General features: G+C 63.7%; 1 protein-coding gene across 7 annotated transcripts in view; it reads left to right on the plus strand.

The window, feature by feature from the left end:
* The window catches only part of CASKIN2 (CASK interacting protein 2), a 79,929-nt gene that overhangs the window by 55,070 nt on the left and 9,767 nt on the right, over window positions 1-15,092 (plus strand). For 6 of the 7 annotated variants that reach the window (XM_048064178.2, XM_066979921.1, XM_066979918.1 and 3 more), the window contains exons 3-6: window positions 11,945-11,996; window positions 13,741-13,838; window positions 13,951-14,096; window positions 14,231-14,326. In XM_048064178.2, the coding sequence (XP_047920135.2) occupies window positions 11,945-11,996; window positions 13,741-13,838; window positions 13,951-14,096; window positions 14,231-14,326 (392 nt within the window). Of the gene's footprint in view, window positions 1-11,638; window positions 11,829-11,944; window positions 11,997-13,740; window positions 13,839-13,950; window positions 14,097-14,230; window positions 14,327-15,092 lie in introns of those variants that run through there. The other variant, XM_066979919.1, reaches the window with a different exon arrangement.

Genomic DNA, 15,092 nt, shown 5'->3' on the forward strand with positions numbered 1-15,092 from the left:
CGGCAGCATCCCGGCAAAGGCCGGGAAGAGTTAAAGAGGCGCTCGGTGCCGTGCGTGTGTGTGTGCATGCACGCGCCCTGCTTTGTTTTGAAAAGCGCCTCGGCTGGCCTGGCCCCGCGCCAGTCCCGGGGCCGCCGCTGGCAAAACGCAGCTTCGGCAAAGAAGTATGAAAGGGCAGAAACTAAATAACAATAAACCACCTTTTCTGGCTCCTGCGGCAGGCAGGGGGTGGGGAGCCGAGGGGCGGGAGCGGCGAGCTTGCTGCTTTTCCCCCAAATTGTGCCACGGATTCTCCCCCAAAATCAACCCCTGGCTGGAGAGGCGAGGACCTGCCTGAACCTTGGGCCTCACCGAGGTGTCCCGGTGAGTCACAGACCTGTCTGGAGATGCCCGACCTGCTTGGAAACAGCTCTGCCAGAGCGATCTTTACCCTCCTGGGGAAGGGCAGGACGCCCTCGCCCATCCCTCGCTCCCGTCGGATGCCCGGGGCCGCGGCAGCCCGCGTGCAGGGTTGGGGGCGCGGGCACCGTGAGCTGTTTGCAACCCAGGGAGAGCGGCTGGAGCGGCAAATCAGCGCCGCTTCGATGGCAAGATAAGGGAGCAGGGCCGACCCGCGTGCGCGGCAGGTATGCAGCTCCTGCAGCATCGCAGGCTTGGTGCAACACGTTCCGGCTGCGCTTCCGCAAAGCCCTGCCAGCGCCGGTGCCGCTCCCCGAGGAGGCCCCAGCCAAATGTGTGCAGGGAGCGCGCGGGCCCCCCAGCGCCGCCGCGCAGCCCGGCCCCTGCCCCTGCCCGCCGTGCTCGAGCAGCCGGGATGGGCCGAGCTGGGGGCGGCTGCGCCGTGGGGTGCGAAAACACCCCGGGGTTTCCTACCGCTGCCCTTGGCTGCAGGCACCGGGGGCGATGGTTGCGTAAGGCGCCCCGGCCTTCCCGTCTCGCAGAGGGACTCGAGCAGAGCTCGTGGCCCGCAAGTTGGCGGCCGTGCGCAGTAGAGAGGGGATGGCTTGGGGTGCTTGAGCTCTCCAACCTTGTTCCCTTGGAGCAGCGGGCTCAGGGTCTCCGTGGCCCCTGTTCTTGCTCCGTCCTTCCCTCCCCTCCTCCGGCAGCCCAGCTCGGGTCTTGATCTCGTCTCTTTGCAAGGATGGGTGTAGATAAGGGGGTTTTGGGCTTGAGCTGAGTTGGGTGCCAACACCCCTAGGGAGAGCACAGACTGGGAAACCCTCGCAGCTTTCCCCCCGTCTTTGGAGGCTTCTTCTCTGCCACCCCTGGCACGGCCGGGACACGCCGTGCAGCAGCAAGGCGACGTGGGCGCCGCTCACCTTGGCAGCTTCCAAAAGGGGCCAGAGTCCTCCGTGGTGGCTAATCATTGCCTGCGGGGGGACGCGGTGCCCTGCGAGCCTGGCCAGCGGTGCAGGGCAGCGGGGATGGCTCTGGGCTCCAGCCCAGACCGCTCCGGTCACCCTGAAATACCTCCGGCTTGGTTTTGTTGGGGCTGATGTGGTGGGAAGGGCTGCTCCCGTCTTCCTCGAAGGAGCTCCCGGTTATCCTGAGAGGTTAAAAAGAAGGGAAAGGCTCCTTGCAGGGGAAGAGGCAGCGGGGCACGGGGCAGCCAGGAAAGCCCTGGCAGCCGGCAGGGATTTGAGCTGTCCCTGGCCATTTCCTCGTTAGTAAAGCCACGTCCCAGAGCAGGGCTGAGTTTTGGCCACGTGAGGAGGTGCCGTGAGACAGTTCCTGCTTGCAGCCTGGCTTTGTGGCGCGGGCACGTGGGTTTTGGCTCAACCCCATAGCAGCTCCTTGCCCCTCACGCGTGGGGGCCCCCAAACTTGTGTTCCCCTGGGCTAATGCTCCCCGGGGCTGGCGGAGCTCCCTGCCTCAGAGCGTCTGTCCTGCGGGTTGTATTTAGCAGCACGTGCAGGGCTGGAGCTGCTTCACCTGGAGCCTGGAGTGGGTGGGGGTCTCCTCTGCCTCCCCGCCGAGTTGCGGCTCTGCTGCACCCCGCTGCACCCCGCTCCGAATGCCTGTGGGGCCGAATTCACGCTGGAGACAGCCCCAAATGTTTTCCTGGCCGGGGTGTGTGTGGGATGGGGGACACAGGAGCCAGAGGAGGGAGGGCTGGTGCGACGGGGTGCCTTTTGCCCTTTCGCTATGAAAATGAGCCGATGAGACCCTTTTTCCCCCTTCGTACCCCCCTCTTTCTCCTAGCCACCCCCTCCGGCGGGCGCTGCGAGGCGGCAGGCGGGGTTTTCTGTGCTCGGCTCCCAAGTCCTGCCTTTGCCGCCAACTCGGGCTTGCCGGGGCCGTTCCCGACACGCACCCGCCGTGCTGGAAAGGCGTAAACAGATCAGGTTCCCGGCAGGGGTCCAGGGACCGGGCAGGCCTTGGCTTGTGGCCCACCACCGCTCGGTCACGTTGGGGTGTGGGAAGCACCGAGGGAGGGTGCTGGGACCACGGGGACGGGCCCTGACCCCGCTGTAAATCAGCCCGGGTGCGTTATGTGGTATGCAGGGGGGGGGACAGGGCTGCTCCGTACCGCCCTTGTCCCCAGCTGGTCCCCGAGCAGCTGCTGGGTGGCTCCGGCACGGCTATGGGGCCACAAACCCAGGCTGGGCGATGCGAGGAACCCCGAGCAGCTGGGGTGCAGGGAGGGCAGGAGCGCGGTGCCTGGAATAACTCAGCAGCCGCCGAGGCCCAGGGCGGGATGGGCACAGAGCCCCCGACGTGTCCCCGCTCCGCCGTGGGGACAGGGGGACGCCTCGCCCACGACGCAGGGCATCACTGGCTGCCGCAAGTGTTTGTCGGGGGAATTTGCTTCCACCTGCGGACACGCAGCGTGGTGTGGGGCACCACAGCCCTGTGCCCCGGCCGTACGGCTGTCTCGCCTCTCCTGTCCCCTGCGGGGCACCGGGGAACCCTTTGCTGGTGCAGCTAGGTGAAAATGTCCCTACGGACAGGGACAGGCAGGAGAGCAAAGGTGGGTTCTCTCTCGGGCTCACCCCAGGCTGGATGAAGCTCGGCCCGTGCCAGGTGCGATGGATCCTTCCTTTCCCCTTCCTGCGGGCAGTTTCCTCTTGCCTCGGCGCATGACCTTGTGCAGGGAATGAGGGCGGCGAGGAGACGTCGGTGCCCGCCATGCCCGAGCTGTTCCCGACTCAGCCTTTCCTTTACCCGAGCTGGGGTTTGGAGAGGAATCCCTGCCGGCCCTGCGGCGCGTGCCCTGCCATCCCCTGCCACCTGGGAATGCCGAGCTGCCGCTGTTCGACAAGATCCCGTTGTTCTTTCCCAGCGCAGGTGCCACCGGTGGCAGCAGCACCGCAGCACCTGCAGGAGCTGGGGCTGCGCAGCGTCCCCAGGGCCAGCAGGAGCAGGATGGAGGCTGTGTTTCGGCTCCGTCCAGGAGGGAAGGAAAAGGTTTGCTGGAGCTGCTCAGATCGGGGTTGTGATTCAGATCAAGCTCTGTGCGTTTGCTTGGAGGTGGTTGTGGGAAGCAAAGAGCTTCTTCTCCGGTCTTGCCAACCCGGAGAGGCAGCGGCCCCTCAGGGGAGGGAATCCTTGTTTCGCAAGTAGGGAAAACATCCCCAGACAGGGTCCCGCTGCCTTCCCCATCCCCTGCACAGCCGAGGCCGCGCACGTCCCGGGGGACCCGCCGGCGCGTTCCTGAGCGGGGCTGGCTGGCAGCAGCGCCGGCTCGCGGGGTCAGAGTTGAGGAAAGGCATCCGTGAGGTATTTTTAAACACTTGTGACTTCAAACCCCGTCCGCACAGCCGCGAGCAGCGGTTTGAGGTTAGTGCTCGGCTGTGGACGGCCGATTGCCCGGGGGTGCTGGCAGAGGGGGTGCCTCGGAGCGGGGAGATTCGGATCCCGGCCGCTGCAGCGCGGGGCCTGGGCCCTGGGAAGGGGCGACAGTGCTCGAACCGTGGACCTTCTTTCTGGGTGACCTCGAGCGAGTGGCTTCACCTCCCGGTGCCTCTCCTCCCATCCTGTGTGTGCCTTGCCTAGATTAGAAAGCATCCAGGGTGGGGACAGTGGCTCCGTCTGCCCCGGCAGCGCTGCTCCAGGCACACAGCCACTTCCCTCGGGGCCAAAGGGTGAGGAAGTCACAGGATTTCCAGCCACCGCATCGCTGCGTGCTTCGAGGACCGGCTCCACCGGCCGGAGCGGATCCCAAATGCCGGCTGCCACGTGCAGGGGACAGAGGAGCCCCTGTGGGTGCCGAGCTGGGGCAGACGGGGACAGAGCAGAGCGCCTTAGGGCAGCACCAGCCTGGTCCTCCTGCCTCAGCCTTGCCCTGCCGTCCCCAGGAGTTACACAACGTGCTGCAGCCTTCCGAGCTGGATCCTCACTCCAGTCCCTTGAGCTCACAGGGTTTTTGCCGCTTGCTCTTGACTGCTCTCATTTTTATCTGGGGCTCCTCGTTGGAACGGTAAAATGAATAGTTAGGTGCTCCTCCGGAGCGTCAGAACCCTCCAGGTGTAGGTGGGTGGCTGCGTCCCTGCCCGCCCTCCCTAATTAACAGTTGCTCAGCGAATCCAGACCGACTGACCTGCCCTAATCCTCCCGTGCGAGGCGAGCCCTTCAGCTGCCTGCTCCTGGTACTCGCTCGCCTCTCACGTCCGCCACCAAGCCCGGCCCGTGGTGGCAGCGGGGCGCACAGCCCCGGCCCCAGAGGGGCACCCGGAGGTGCCCTGGGAAGAGGATCCCCCCCTCAGGGCTGCCTCACGCTGCTGCTGAGGTTGTTTCCCTCGCCCGGGGCTCCCTTTGTGCTCCCATTCATGCTGCTCGCGTGGTCCCCCCACATCCTGCTTCCCCCCTTTCTTCCTCCCATTGAGCGTCTGCCCGCCGGAGTGTTTTTCCCCAGATGCTAGGGTTTGCCATTTTCCCAAGCTGAGTCTGCACCAGTTCGTTCTCTGCTGCCTTCCTAACCTCTCTGAGGCCCTTTGTATTATTCCTGTCCGTGTCGAGCTGCCCAGCAGCCCCCACGGATTACATTAATGTGCCGTTTACTTGACATCTCCTTCATGAAATCACTGAGGGTGCTGATGCGGCCCCTCTGCCTGGGCACCCGCAGGGACCGGCGGCCCCTTCCCCGGCTCCTGGCAGGGAGTTCACGCTGGACCGGCTGAACGGGAGCCAAAGCACGTTGGTAATGCCAGAGCAGGCCCTCTGCTGGCATCTGCACCCCGCAGCCCCAGAGGTGTCCCCGGCGTCCCCTCGGCACAGGTGGGGCTCGGCACTGTCCTTTCCGGGGCGGCCGCGGGAGCCGCACTTGGCCGCTGGCCCCCTCCGCTATCGCCCCATCTCTTCCCGCTCCGGGAGGTGTCCTGTCCTTTCGGAAGGATGGGGGAAATGGAAAAGGCTCCACCTCTTCCCTCGGCAAATACAGCTCCTCTGAGTTCACATCCTGCAGAGCGAAATAGCCAGGTCCCAGCAGGGACGGTGACTTCACCTCCCGGTAACGCGTTTCCCCGGCCAGCTGGGAAAGGAGCCTCCGTATCTCTGAAGGAGCCGCCTGGCTTCCCCCACCCAAAGTTTTTACCAGCTGTTTCCATCCTGACAGGGGCCGGGGGATGCAGAGAAAGATTTCAGCTCCGTGGGGAAGGGGAGCTCCTGTTCGGCCACGGTGCGTCGGGGCTCGGCCACGAGGCTGGGGGAGCCCCGGGGCTCGGGCGAAGGAGTCGCACAGGTGCAAACCCCAAGGTAGCACGGGGAGAGGGAGCGAGCACCCTTCTGAGATCCTTCTGAGATCTTTCTGGGGGCCCCAAACCTGGAGTAGGAGCACGTGTTTTGCTTTCGCAAGGAAAGGGGTGACTCCAGACACATTTTTCCAAAGGGCTCTTGTGGCGTTGCTTCCCCTCCTCGGTGCTGGCCCCCTCCATCCCCACCGAGACGGCGAAACCTCGGGGTAGAGAGGCGAGAGCTGCACCTTCCCCAGCTGCACGGATGGGGACAGGGCTTCCGACTTGGCTTTTCCTTTCATTGTTCTGAGCGAGTCTGCTTTGAACGAGCTGTGTGTTTTTTCCTGCTTTGCTTAGAGGGGGAAATGGCAGGGGGGAAATTGGGGGTCTGGCTGGGGGTCCCTGCGGATGGCTGGGGCCGTGCTGCGGGTGAGGGATGCCTGGAGTCTGCGCTGCGTGGCGATGCTGCCCCCGCTGTTTCCGACCTCTTTTAAATACTTCATTGTTGGATTTTCCCTGTGAAAAGCCAAAGAAGGAAGAAGTCTGTGGCTGACTCCAGGGTCCTGCTGCCGTGCCCCTTTGTTCGTCAGTGGTTGTGGGTTCCCCAGACCAGCCCGCGGAGGAAGGCAGAAACTTTGGGCCTCTCAAACTCCTCTGCTGTCTGCTCAGAAATGGGTTTGCGGCTCCTTCAGTGCAGCCTGTGCACGAGGGGACCCAGTGGGGTGCTTACAGTGAGACGAGGGGCTACCAAACCCAGGAGCGGGGCTTGTTCGTGCCGGGCATTGTGCAGCCTCTGCGGCGTCAACGCGCGCAGGGCCGTGGCCAGCTCTGGTGCAGCCTGCGCCTGGCTTTGGAAGGTTTCTCGATGGATAAAGACACTAATTATCCTCGAGGAGTTGCCAAGACACTGGGGTAGGGAATGAGGAGGGGTTCCCAGCCACCTTGCTCTCTCCCGTCGCCGTTTGCCGTGTCGATGGGAATCTGCCTCCCCGCTCGCAGCCTCCCTGCCCCTGCCAGTTAACCCAGTGGCTTTGCCCCAGTCAGACGCACCCCGTGGGCGCCCGGCTTGGCAGAGGAGCTGCTTGTCAGCGTTGGCTGAGAGCCCGTTTAGGGGTGCTGCAAAGCCTCAAACCCCGGCACGAGCCATTCGTGGGCAGGAAGGCGCTCGTGGCATTCGGGTGCTCGGCCGGGTGTCGCAGGCAGCAGCACCCTGGCACCCGCCGCCACCCTCCCGTCTCCTCAGGGAAGATCGGGGGCCCCCTCCCACCGATCTTGCCACCTTTTGGGGTGCGGGCTGGTGGCTGCGGCAGGCAGCCAGGGTTGGGAGCCTCTGCTTTCACCCAGCCTTTGTCCCAGGCTCGCTGGGCAGCTTCGGTTGTGTCTCTTCGTGTCGCCGTGGCCGAGTTCCTTCCCTATCAAAGCGGGCGAATCTCTTCCGAACCAGTCGGGGAACAGCACTTCAAATAGCACGTTTGCTGGGCGGCCGCGCCGGGAGGAGCTGGGTGTGGGTGGCCGCGGCGGACGTGCCTGTGGACAGAGGGGTGGCGGGAAGGGGAGGATTCCCGCAGAGGAGGGATGGATGTCACCTCTTCACGGCTCATTTTCTCGGGAGACACCAAGTCTGCCCTGAGCCCCTGGCCCAAACCTGCTGCAGGCCAGGGCAGGGCTGCTCCGGGCCATCGAGGCCGGGCGGAGCAGGTTGGGTGAAGCTGCCACCTCCTGCCACCTCCGCCTCCAGCCCCACGAGGTCCTGGCTCCCTGCAGGAGGCGGCTGGTTAGCTCCTCCAGCCGGTTTGTGGCCTCAGTCGGGACAGTTCCCTGGCAGATTTTATTTTCCCGAGAGTGTGTGTGCTCACACTCGGTGCGTTCAGAGCGCACAGCTCCGCTCCCGCCTCCCGTGGCAGCAGGCACGCATCCCTGCGGTGCCCAGACGGAGCACAACGCACGATGCATCGGGTGCACGGTGCTCGGGGCTGGGTGTTTGGGGCTGCTCCTGGCTGGTGGTACGGGGATGCTCGGGGTGCAGGGACACCCAGGCCTGAAGTGTGGGGTCTGTGCCACGCACGGATAGCGCCACACAGTGAGGGAGCTCTGCTGCGGCACACAAAGTCGTGGGGGGTCACAGCAGGGGGAAGGCAGGCCTGCTTTCTTGCACCTCAGCAGGTCAGGAGCCCCCAGGGGACTCGCGGCAGATGCCCGGGGTGTTTGGGTATTTCCCTCCCCGGCGTGATGTGTCCGGCAGGGCCGTGTCCGTCTGCAGCGCAACGCGGGAGGGGAGAGCGGGCGTCCTTGCAGGGCCGAGGTCCCCGGTGAAGGGCGCGGGTGAGTCACAGTGCCCGGCGTGCTGGCACAGGGGGTGCCGGCAGGGCTGGGCGAGGGCACGCCTGGCTCCACGCAGCCGGCGCAGCCGGCGCCGGGCGAGCGCCCCAGGGGGGGTAAATACGGGTTTGTGCCGGGCCGGCTGCCAGCGGTGTGCTGAGGCACCCGCCCTGGCCGGCTGCCCCCCCTTGGGTGCCCCCACACCCCAGGAGGAGCTGAGCACAGCCCTGCATCGCCATGGCAGGGAGCAGCCCAGCCCCACGGGGAAACCGAGGCACGGGGGCAGCGGCACGTGGCCGGAGGGAGCTGATGGCTCCGGGGAGCTGCTTCGCAGCACCTGCATGGGGCCGTGCCACCCCGGGCTCCCCCCCGAAGCAGGTGTAAGGCAGCTCCCTCCCAGCCAGCGATGCTGGGACTGGAAATCTGCTGTGAGCAAGTGCCCGAAACGCTGAGAAGCAGCACGTTCCCCCGGCTGGGGTGCAGCGATCGGCCGTGAGGGTTGTGGCACCGGATCGTAGCGGAGCCTCCGCCACGGCCGGCGTCCCGAGGAGCACGTGGGCCGGCATTTGTAAGCAATTTGCTGGAGCTCTCTGGAGGTGTTTCCTGCCTGCCGCTTTGGCAGCGAGTCGCCGCACAGAAGCTCGCTGCCTTCCCTTGAGGCCTCGCTCAGCCCCGGCCGGCGCTGCCGAGCCTCGTCCTGCCCGGGCAGGAGCAGGCGAGCGCGAGGGGCGCGGATTGGGGCCGGCGGCACCCCCAGGAGGGGCACGGGGCTGAGCACAGAGGATGCACGCGTCCAGAGTTAACCCTTGGGGGGTGCAGAGCCGTGCTTTTCCCTGGAAATGTCCCCATCGGGTTTTTTGCCTTTTGGTGTCAGATCCACCTTTTTTCTGGTCTTAGCTCAGGGTTAATCCTTCTGGGACAGGTGTGTGGTCCCTGCGGGGAGCAGGGCTGTGGGCCAGGCCCGCAGGCTCCCTGGCCCCGGTGCAAACCCAAAGGAGGTGACGAGGCATCCGAGAAGGATCCGACCACCTGCCGCATCCCGGTGCCGTGGCTGGATCAGCCCTGCTCAGCCTCGCAGGGTGCTGGGTGCCTGCTCCTTCCCCTGCCTGCGCTTTATCTTTCATCCTGGCTTCAAACCCTGCAGATCTCCAAGCAGTGATTTACCCAGCTACAAAATGGGCATGAATTCCTTCCCTTCCTCACCAAGAGGTCATTTACAGAAGAGCCCCGAAGGCAGAGACTGCTCCCAGCTCCTCTCTTTGTCCCTGCTGCCTGCCCCACGTCCTGGCATTGCTCTGCCGAGGACGGACCGTGCAGGGCTGCCGGAGTGGGGAACTAATTTGAGGAATGTTGCTTGGGGAGAGGAGCAAAAACACAGGAATTTGACCGTGCAGATGCTGGCTGCTGCCGCCACAGGGCCACAGGGACACCCGCTGCGTCCCAGCCCGGCTCGCCGGACCCCCCTGCCCAGCCCCAGCCCCTCACAGGAGATTTTGGGGGCAGTTCTCCCCATTCAGATAGCAGGCACTGCTCAACTCCAGGACCAGCTCCTGCAGGGCGTTTCTGCCCCTCCTGGCTATGTTTTTGCTTGGTGGGCACCTCCATCCGTCCCTTCTCTTCCCTCCTTGCCCACCTGGCTCGGCTCTGCCACTCCTGCCCGAGGGCACGGTGAGGATCCCTCTTCCCCCTCCCCAGAGCCCCAGCTGCAGGCGCTGAGAGCGAATCCCTCCCGGACTTCATTTCCCGGTGCACCGAGCATCCTTTGGGACTGCGTATGTGTAAGCCCTAATTAAAAGACGGGGGTGCTGGAGGCCCGGCATGAGAGCTCTGCTTTCGGCTCCAAAGTTACGCTGTGTTATGCTGTGCCAAAAAGGTCGCAGCTCTCTGCAGCATCGGGAACTCCTTCTTTATGGCATGAAAACCAGAAAGCATCCCTGACCAGCCTCGTCCTGCGGCCGAGCAGGAAACACCAGCTCTGTGGGCATTTCCATGCTGCCGGGCAGCCAGGGAAGCCGGTCCGGGACTTGCTCTGAGTGATTAAAGCTGGTGTCGGTAACTCCGAGTTGAGGAACCCTTCATTTACTCTTCAGTTTGATCTCTGTTGCGTCCTCTGGAAATCCCCCAGCACCTTCTCAGCTCTTCCTGCTCCCCGTTTCCAGGTTCTGTCAGATTTTCGGCTGGGGAAGATGAGAACTTTTCCCAGAGCAGCCAGCAGCCTCCCTGGCTCTGCCGGGTGCCCGGAGCGCGACCCTGGCTCAGAAAACACCCCTGTAAAACGCACACCACGGGGTTCGGTGTTTATTGTCTCTCTGTGACTCAGATGAGAAGTGGCCGGCTGCTTTACAAGTGGAATGTTATTTTTTCCTACGTGTCAGGCCCGCGGCCCTGGCTGGGCAGGGAAGCAGCCCCTCCGTGCGCACCACCGCAGCCAGGGGAAGCGGCTTTTCCTTGAGAGAGACCCCAGATCCTCGGGTTTTGGGCAATAAGGGGCTGGAAGGAAAAAGGCAGAGCACCGCTGTCCCCGGGAGCAGCCTCCTTCAGAGAGCCTTCGCACTTCTGCGTGGCTGCTGCTTGGCACGGAGCTGCCCGCCCCGGCGCTGGTGAAGAGCTAATTACGGTGATCCCATCCTGATCTGCTCTGCTGTGGCAAGAGTCACGAGTCCTTCACCAGCAGCCACTCAAAGCCCATTTGGAGTTAATTAGGCTGTTTACAAAACATTTTAAATTGCAGTAATGAACGTGCACCATTACTTGGTTTCCTTTTAATTATACATTTGCATGATGAATGAGCCTGCCCCCTCTTCAGCTCTGCTTTCCGGCGGAGGGGCTGCGCGGCACATCTCGGCTGCGTGGGGGATCTTCGTGCGAGACGGGCGGAGAGGCTGGGAGAGGAGAGAGGGGAGGAGGAGGAGGAGGAGGAGGAAGAGAGGAGGGCTGCGGCACCGGCCCCACAGGCCTGCCCTGCTGCAGGGGAGGTGGCTCCTTCCCCAGGACCCCACCACATTTCAGCGGCGCTTGAGTGGCTGCTTCAGCCCAGGCTGATAGCCCAGCTCCCAGACTTTGATTTTCCGTAGGGAACGACACAAACCTTGCAAAGCATTTAATCCTCCCTGGCTCGGCAGCGATGGGGCTGCCTGGAAAAGCAGAGGAGGAGCGGCCGCATTTCTTGCCCCCTGCATACCTTTCCCTTTCTTTCCCTTTTTACTTAGCACATGAATTCCAGAGATGTTAATCCGCTCTCAACCCCTCGGTTGAGAATAAAACGTCCTCTCTGTGTGGGAGGAAGGAATTCATTCGAATTAATTGCGGGAAGGAGCGGGGAGACGGGGGGCGCGCGCACGGGCCTGTGACGAGGGTGGGGTGAGCGTCCTCCGCCGCTCGGTGGCCCCGCAGAGGAGGGGAGGGACGGGCAGGAGCTGGGGATGTCCGAGGTGGCACAATCCTCGCATTCATGGCCGGAGGCTTCAGCCTCTGCCCGCGCCGTAAAAATGCCAGCCATGTGGTCTGTGGGCCTGGCCTTGGCGGCTGCGGCAGGCGAGGACAGCGAGTGGGGGGCGAAACGGCTCTGCTCAGCACTTTTGGGGTGCCGCTGCTTATAAAAGGAGGGAAGCGACGTCCCCCCTCGCAGGCTGGCAGGAGCTGCAGGGTCCCGACCCATCCCGGGGCCGTGGGGGCGCGCAGAGATGGGGCAGGAAGGACAGAGGGAGGAAGAGAAGTGAGCTAGAGCGGGCTCGGCCTGTCAAGAGGGTCCGTGGAGGTGAATCGTGGAGGCGAAAGCAGAGCAGGAGAGAGGAGCCGTCGCGGGGATGGGGCAGGCGCTGTTCTGCGCGCTGGGAGGTCAGCGTGGCCGCGGGACGTGCTTCGTGCGGGGCACCGGGAAGGGGGCTCCCATTCAGCCCTGTGGGGTGCGGGGCTCTGCCTCTCGCCCTGACCTTCGCCTCTTTTCTCCGCAGAGCTCCTGGGATCTGCCAAGCGCCTGAACGTGAACTACCAGGATGCGGACGGGTGAGTGCTCCCCGCTGGGTGCTGGGCGCCTCCCGCCTCAGCGCTTGCACAGAGGAGGGGACGGGTTTGCTCGGGGCAGCTCTCCTCAACATCCAGTTGGTTCTGCCTGGGTATCGTAAAGCTTTTGAGGTTAACTGCTGAGCCTGGAAAACACAACAGTATCCCGAGGCAGTGCCACTTCACGAAGCCAGGGCAAGCCCTACAGAGGCAGAGCCAAAGCCTGCGTGGATCTGAGCTAAGGGCTGCGCCCAGCCCATCTTGCGCGGGTGCTTTAACAACAAAATTCTTCTTAAAGCACTTCTGAATCCCCCTCTGTAGGGCTGGGGGTAAAAAAGGGTGTAAAATGTGCTCAGCCAGTGCCCTGTGTGCTGAGTGCTGGTTAATACAGAGCGGAGCAGCCGTCCATCCAGCCACAGCGCATGCACGTGCTTGTGTCTGTGTTTAATATCCCAAGAGCAAAATCCCTTCATTCGGGGGGTTAGAGAAAGAAAAGATGAGGTTGCTAAGTGACCACAGCATATTTGTGTAGCTCATCACTTCCAAAATCCAGGCACTTAATAAGCTTGGTACTGAGAGTTAAGGAAACCACAAAGGCCCATAAAGTAAATAAGCGCATTATTCTTATTGAATTAACTCTGACCCGTAAGTTATTAGCACTGGTTTATGTATTATTGTTGTACCTAATTTCTACATGTTTTCTTTCCGAGGACTCTGGAGGAGGAGGTGTCAGTGATGAGTCCTAGCAGGCCAACAGGGGGTTGAAAATGTGCAGGATGGCTGTCTTAAAATAATACTATGCAGATGGAGCTTAATAGAAAAAAAATGTAATAATAGAAGCGATGATCTGATTCTGATAAGGCACAGGGCTCGCGTTCGGGCGGCTCCAGGAGGGCTGCTGGTGCGCGAAGGGTCCGTTCCCCTCTGCAGGGCCACATGTGGTGTTGGGGTTATAAAAAGCACCGGTGGGTGTGCCGGGCTTCCCTGGGGGGCGGGGAGGGGGGCGGCGGGGAGGCAAGTCCCATGCACGTGGGGCCACACCGCGCGCCCCTCGGGAAAGCCACGCTGCTGGCCGTGTCCTCGTCCTTCAGAAGGGGTGGGCGAGTGTTTGTGCAGCCCCCAGGGCTGGCTGGGGGATTTCCTCCCCTCCACGTCCTTATTTTGGGCCGGAGGTTTCGGCGTGGCCTCGGTGGTGCAGCGGCTGTGTTTGGAAGAGGGAGCAGGCCTCCCTGCTGCAGTCAGCCCTCCCGTTAGCCCAGAGACCCCGCAGGGATGTGAGGATACCCTGGGGCGGCAGGGCGGGAGGGGAGCCATGCTGGTCGGGCTGTGTTGGCGGTGTGGGGCTGGGAGGCTGCCGAGCCCTTCGGAGCCTCCCCGGTGGTGCAAGAGCCCTGTGCTGAGCCGTAGCCCTTCACGTGACAGCACAGGGGGAGCACGCTGGGCAGCCAGGCCCCTTTCACAGCCCTGAGACACAGACCTCATTCATTACCGGCGGCCTCCCCCGCTGTGCCGTGGGCTCCCGGCATCCCTGCTGGCACGGGCAGAGGGACGGCGCAGGGACGGCCGAGGGCACGGAGAGCACAGAGGGCTTTATCTCCTCTTTGCTCTGGGGAATCCCACGGGCTGACTCTGGGAGCTGTGTTTGGAGCAGAGTCAGGAGGGACGTAGCCATGAGCCGCCCCGGTGCGTGTCCCCATGCAAGGCAGGGACTACAGGGACAAGTGCCGAGCCCTGCCTTGTGCCGTAGGTTCTCGGCGCTGCACCACGCGGCCCTGGGCGGCAGCCTGGACCTCATCTCGCTGCTGCTGGAGGCACAGGCCACCGTGGACATCAAGGACAGCAACGGTAAGGGGTGACCCCCTGCTGCACCCTGCGTCTCCGGCAGCCGGCTCAGCCGTCCGAGCGACCCCAGGGGGCTGAGCCGTATCCTGCCCTGCTGAGCCCTGTCTGCCCGCAGGGATGCGCCCCTTGCACTACGCGGCCTGGCAGGGGCGCGTGGAGCCGGTGCGGGTGCTGCTGCGCGCTGCTGCCTCTGTCAACATGGCCTCGCTGGACGGGCAGATCCCGCTGCACCTCTCGGCGCAGTACGGCCACTACGAGGTGGTAAGTGAGAGGCGGTGCCACCCCGGCGGGGTGTCTCTCCTGCCGGTGGGGGTAGAACCCCATCGCACCGGGCAGGAGAAGGCAGGGGCACAGGGTGGTGCTGAGCCCCCCATAACCACGTTGCTCCCCCGCAGTCGGAGATGCTGCTGCAGCACCAGTCCAACCCCTGCCTCATCAACAAAGCGAAGAAAACCCCCCTGGACCTGGCCTGTGAGTTCGGGCGGTTGAAGGTGAGCACCCTCCCTCTGCCACGAACCCCAAAGCCTGGCAGCAGCACCCGCCTCCTCCCATGGCTGGGCAAGGCCGGATCCTGAACCCGTGAGCTGCGGGTTTTGCTCCAAGCCTCGCAGCGGGGCAGCAGCAGGCTGGCAGCGAACCTGGGCGTCCCAGCTCCCAGTTCCCTGCAACTTCCCCCCGCCCGCCCCAGCTTTGCTCCCATTTAAGCACAGACAGGCTGAGCTCGCTAATCCCCACCAGCCCGGAGCGCCCGGCTCCGCTCAGCTGCTCAGGATCCCGGCGTGGTTTGTGGGGACGGGGCCTCCCCGTGCCCCGGAGACCCCAGCCGAGCCAATGCCGTGGGGCTGGGCTGGCATGCGGCCAGCCAGACTGTCTCGTGCCCCCACCAGGGAGGGGAGCAGGGGCATATTTCCATTTCTGGAGTATCTATAATATCTGCAGCTATAAACAGGGCAGTAAAAATAACTCCTCTGTGCCTTTGGGCTGCCCTGCGATGCTGAGAGTCGCTCTGGGCTTGGAGAGACTGAAGTTTTTTAGGGCTTGGTCTGAAAAGCCTGATTATGGGAAGACTATTTCTGGCTGTGCTGACCTTCTCCAGCCCCTCACAACAGCGTGGCCCCTGCCAAGCTCTGTCTGGGCCCCGCCAAGCCCTGGGGCTGTGGGATGGACGGGAATGGTGGGATAGGGAGCACACAGCCGGCCGTGGCAGCAGCAAGCTTGAGCCCCGTGCTGGGATGTTGTGACGGGGACACCTACACC

This window comes from Anser cygnoides, chromosome 19 (genome assembly GCF_040182565.1).
Source record: "Anser cygnoides isolate HZ-2024a breed goose chromosome 19, Taihu_goose_T2T_genome, whole genome shotgun sequence".
Taxonomy (NCBI): Eukaryota; Metazoa; Chordata; class Aves; order Anseriformes; family Anatidae; genus Anser; species Anser cygnoides.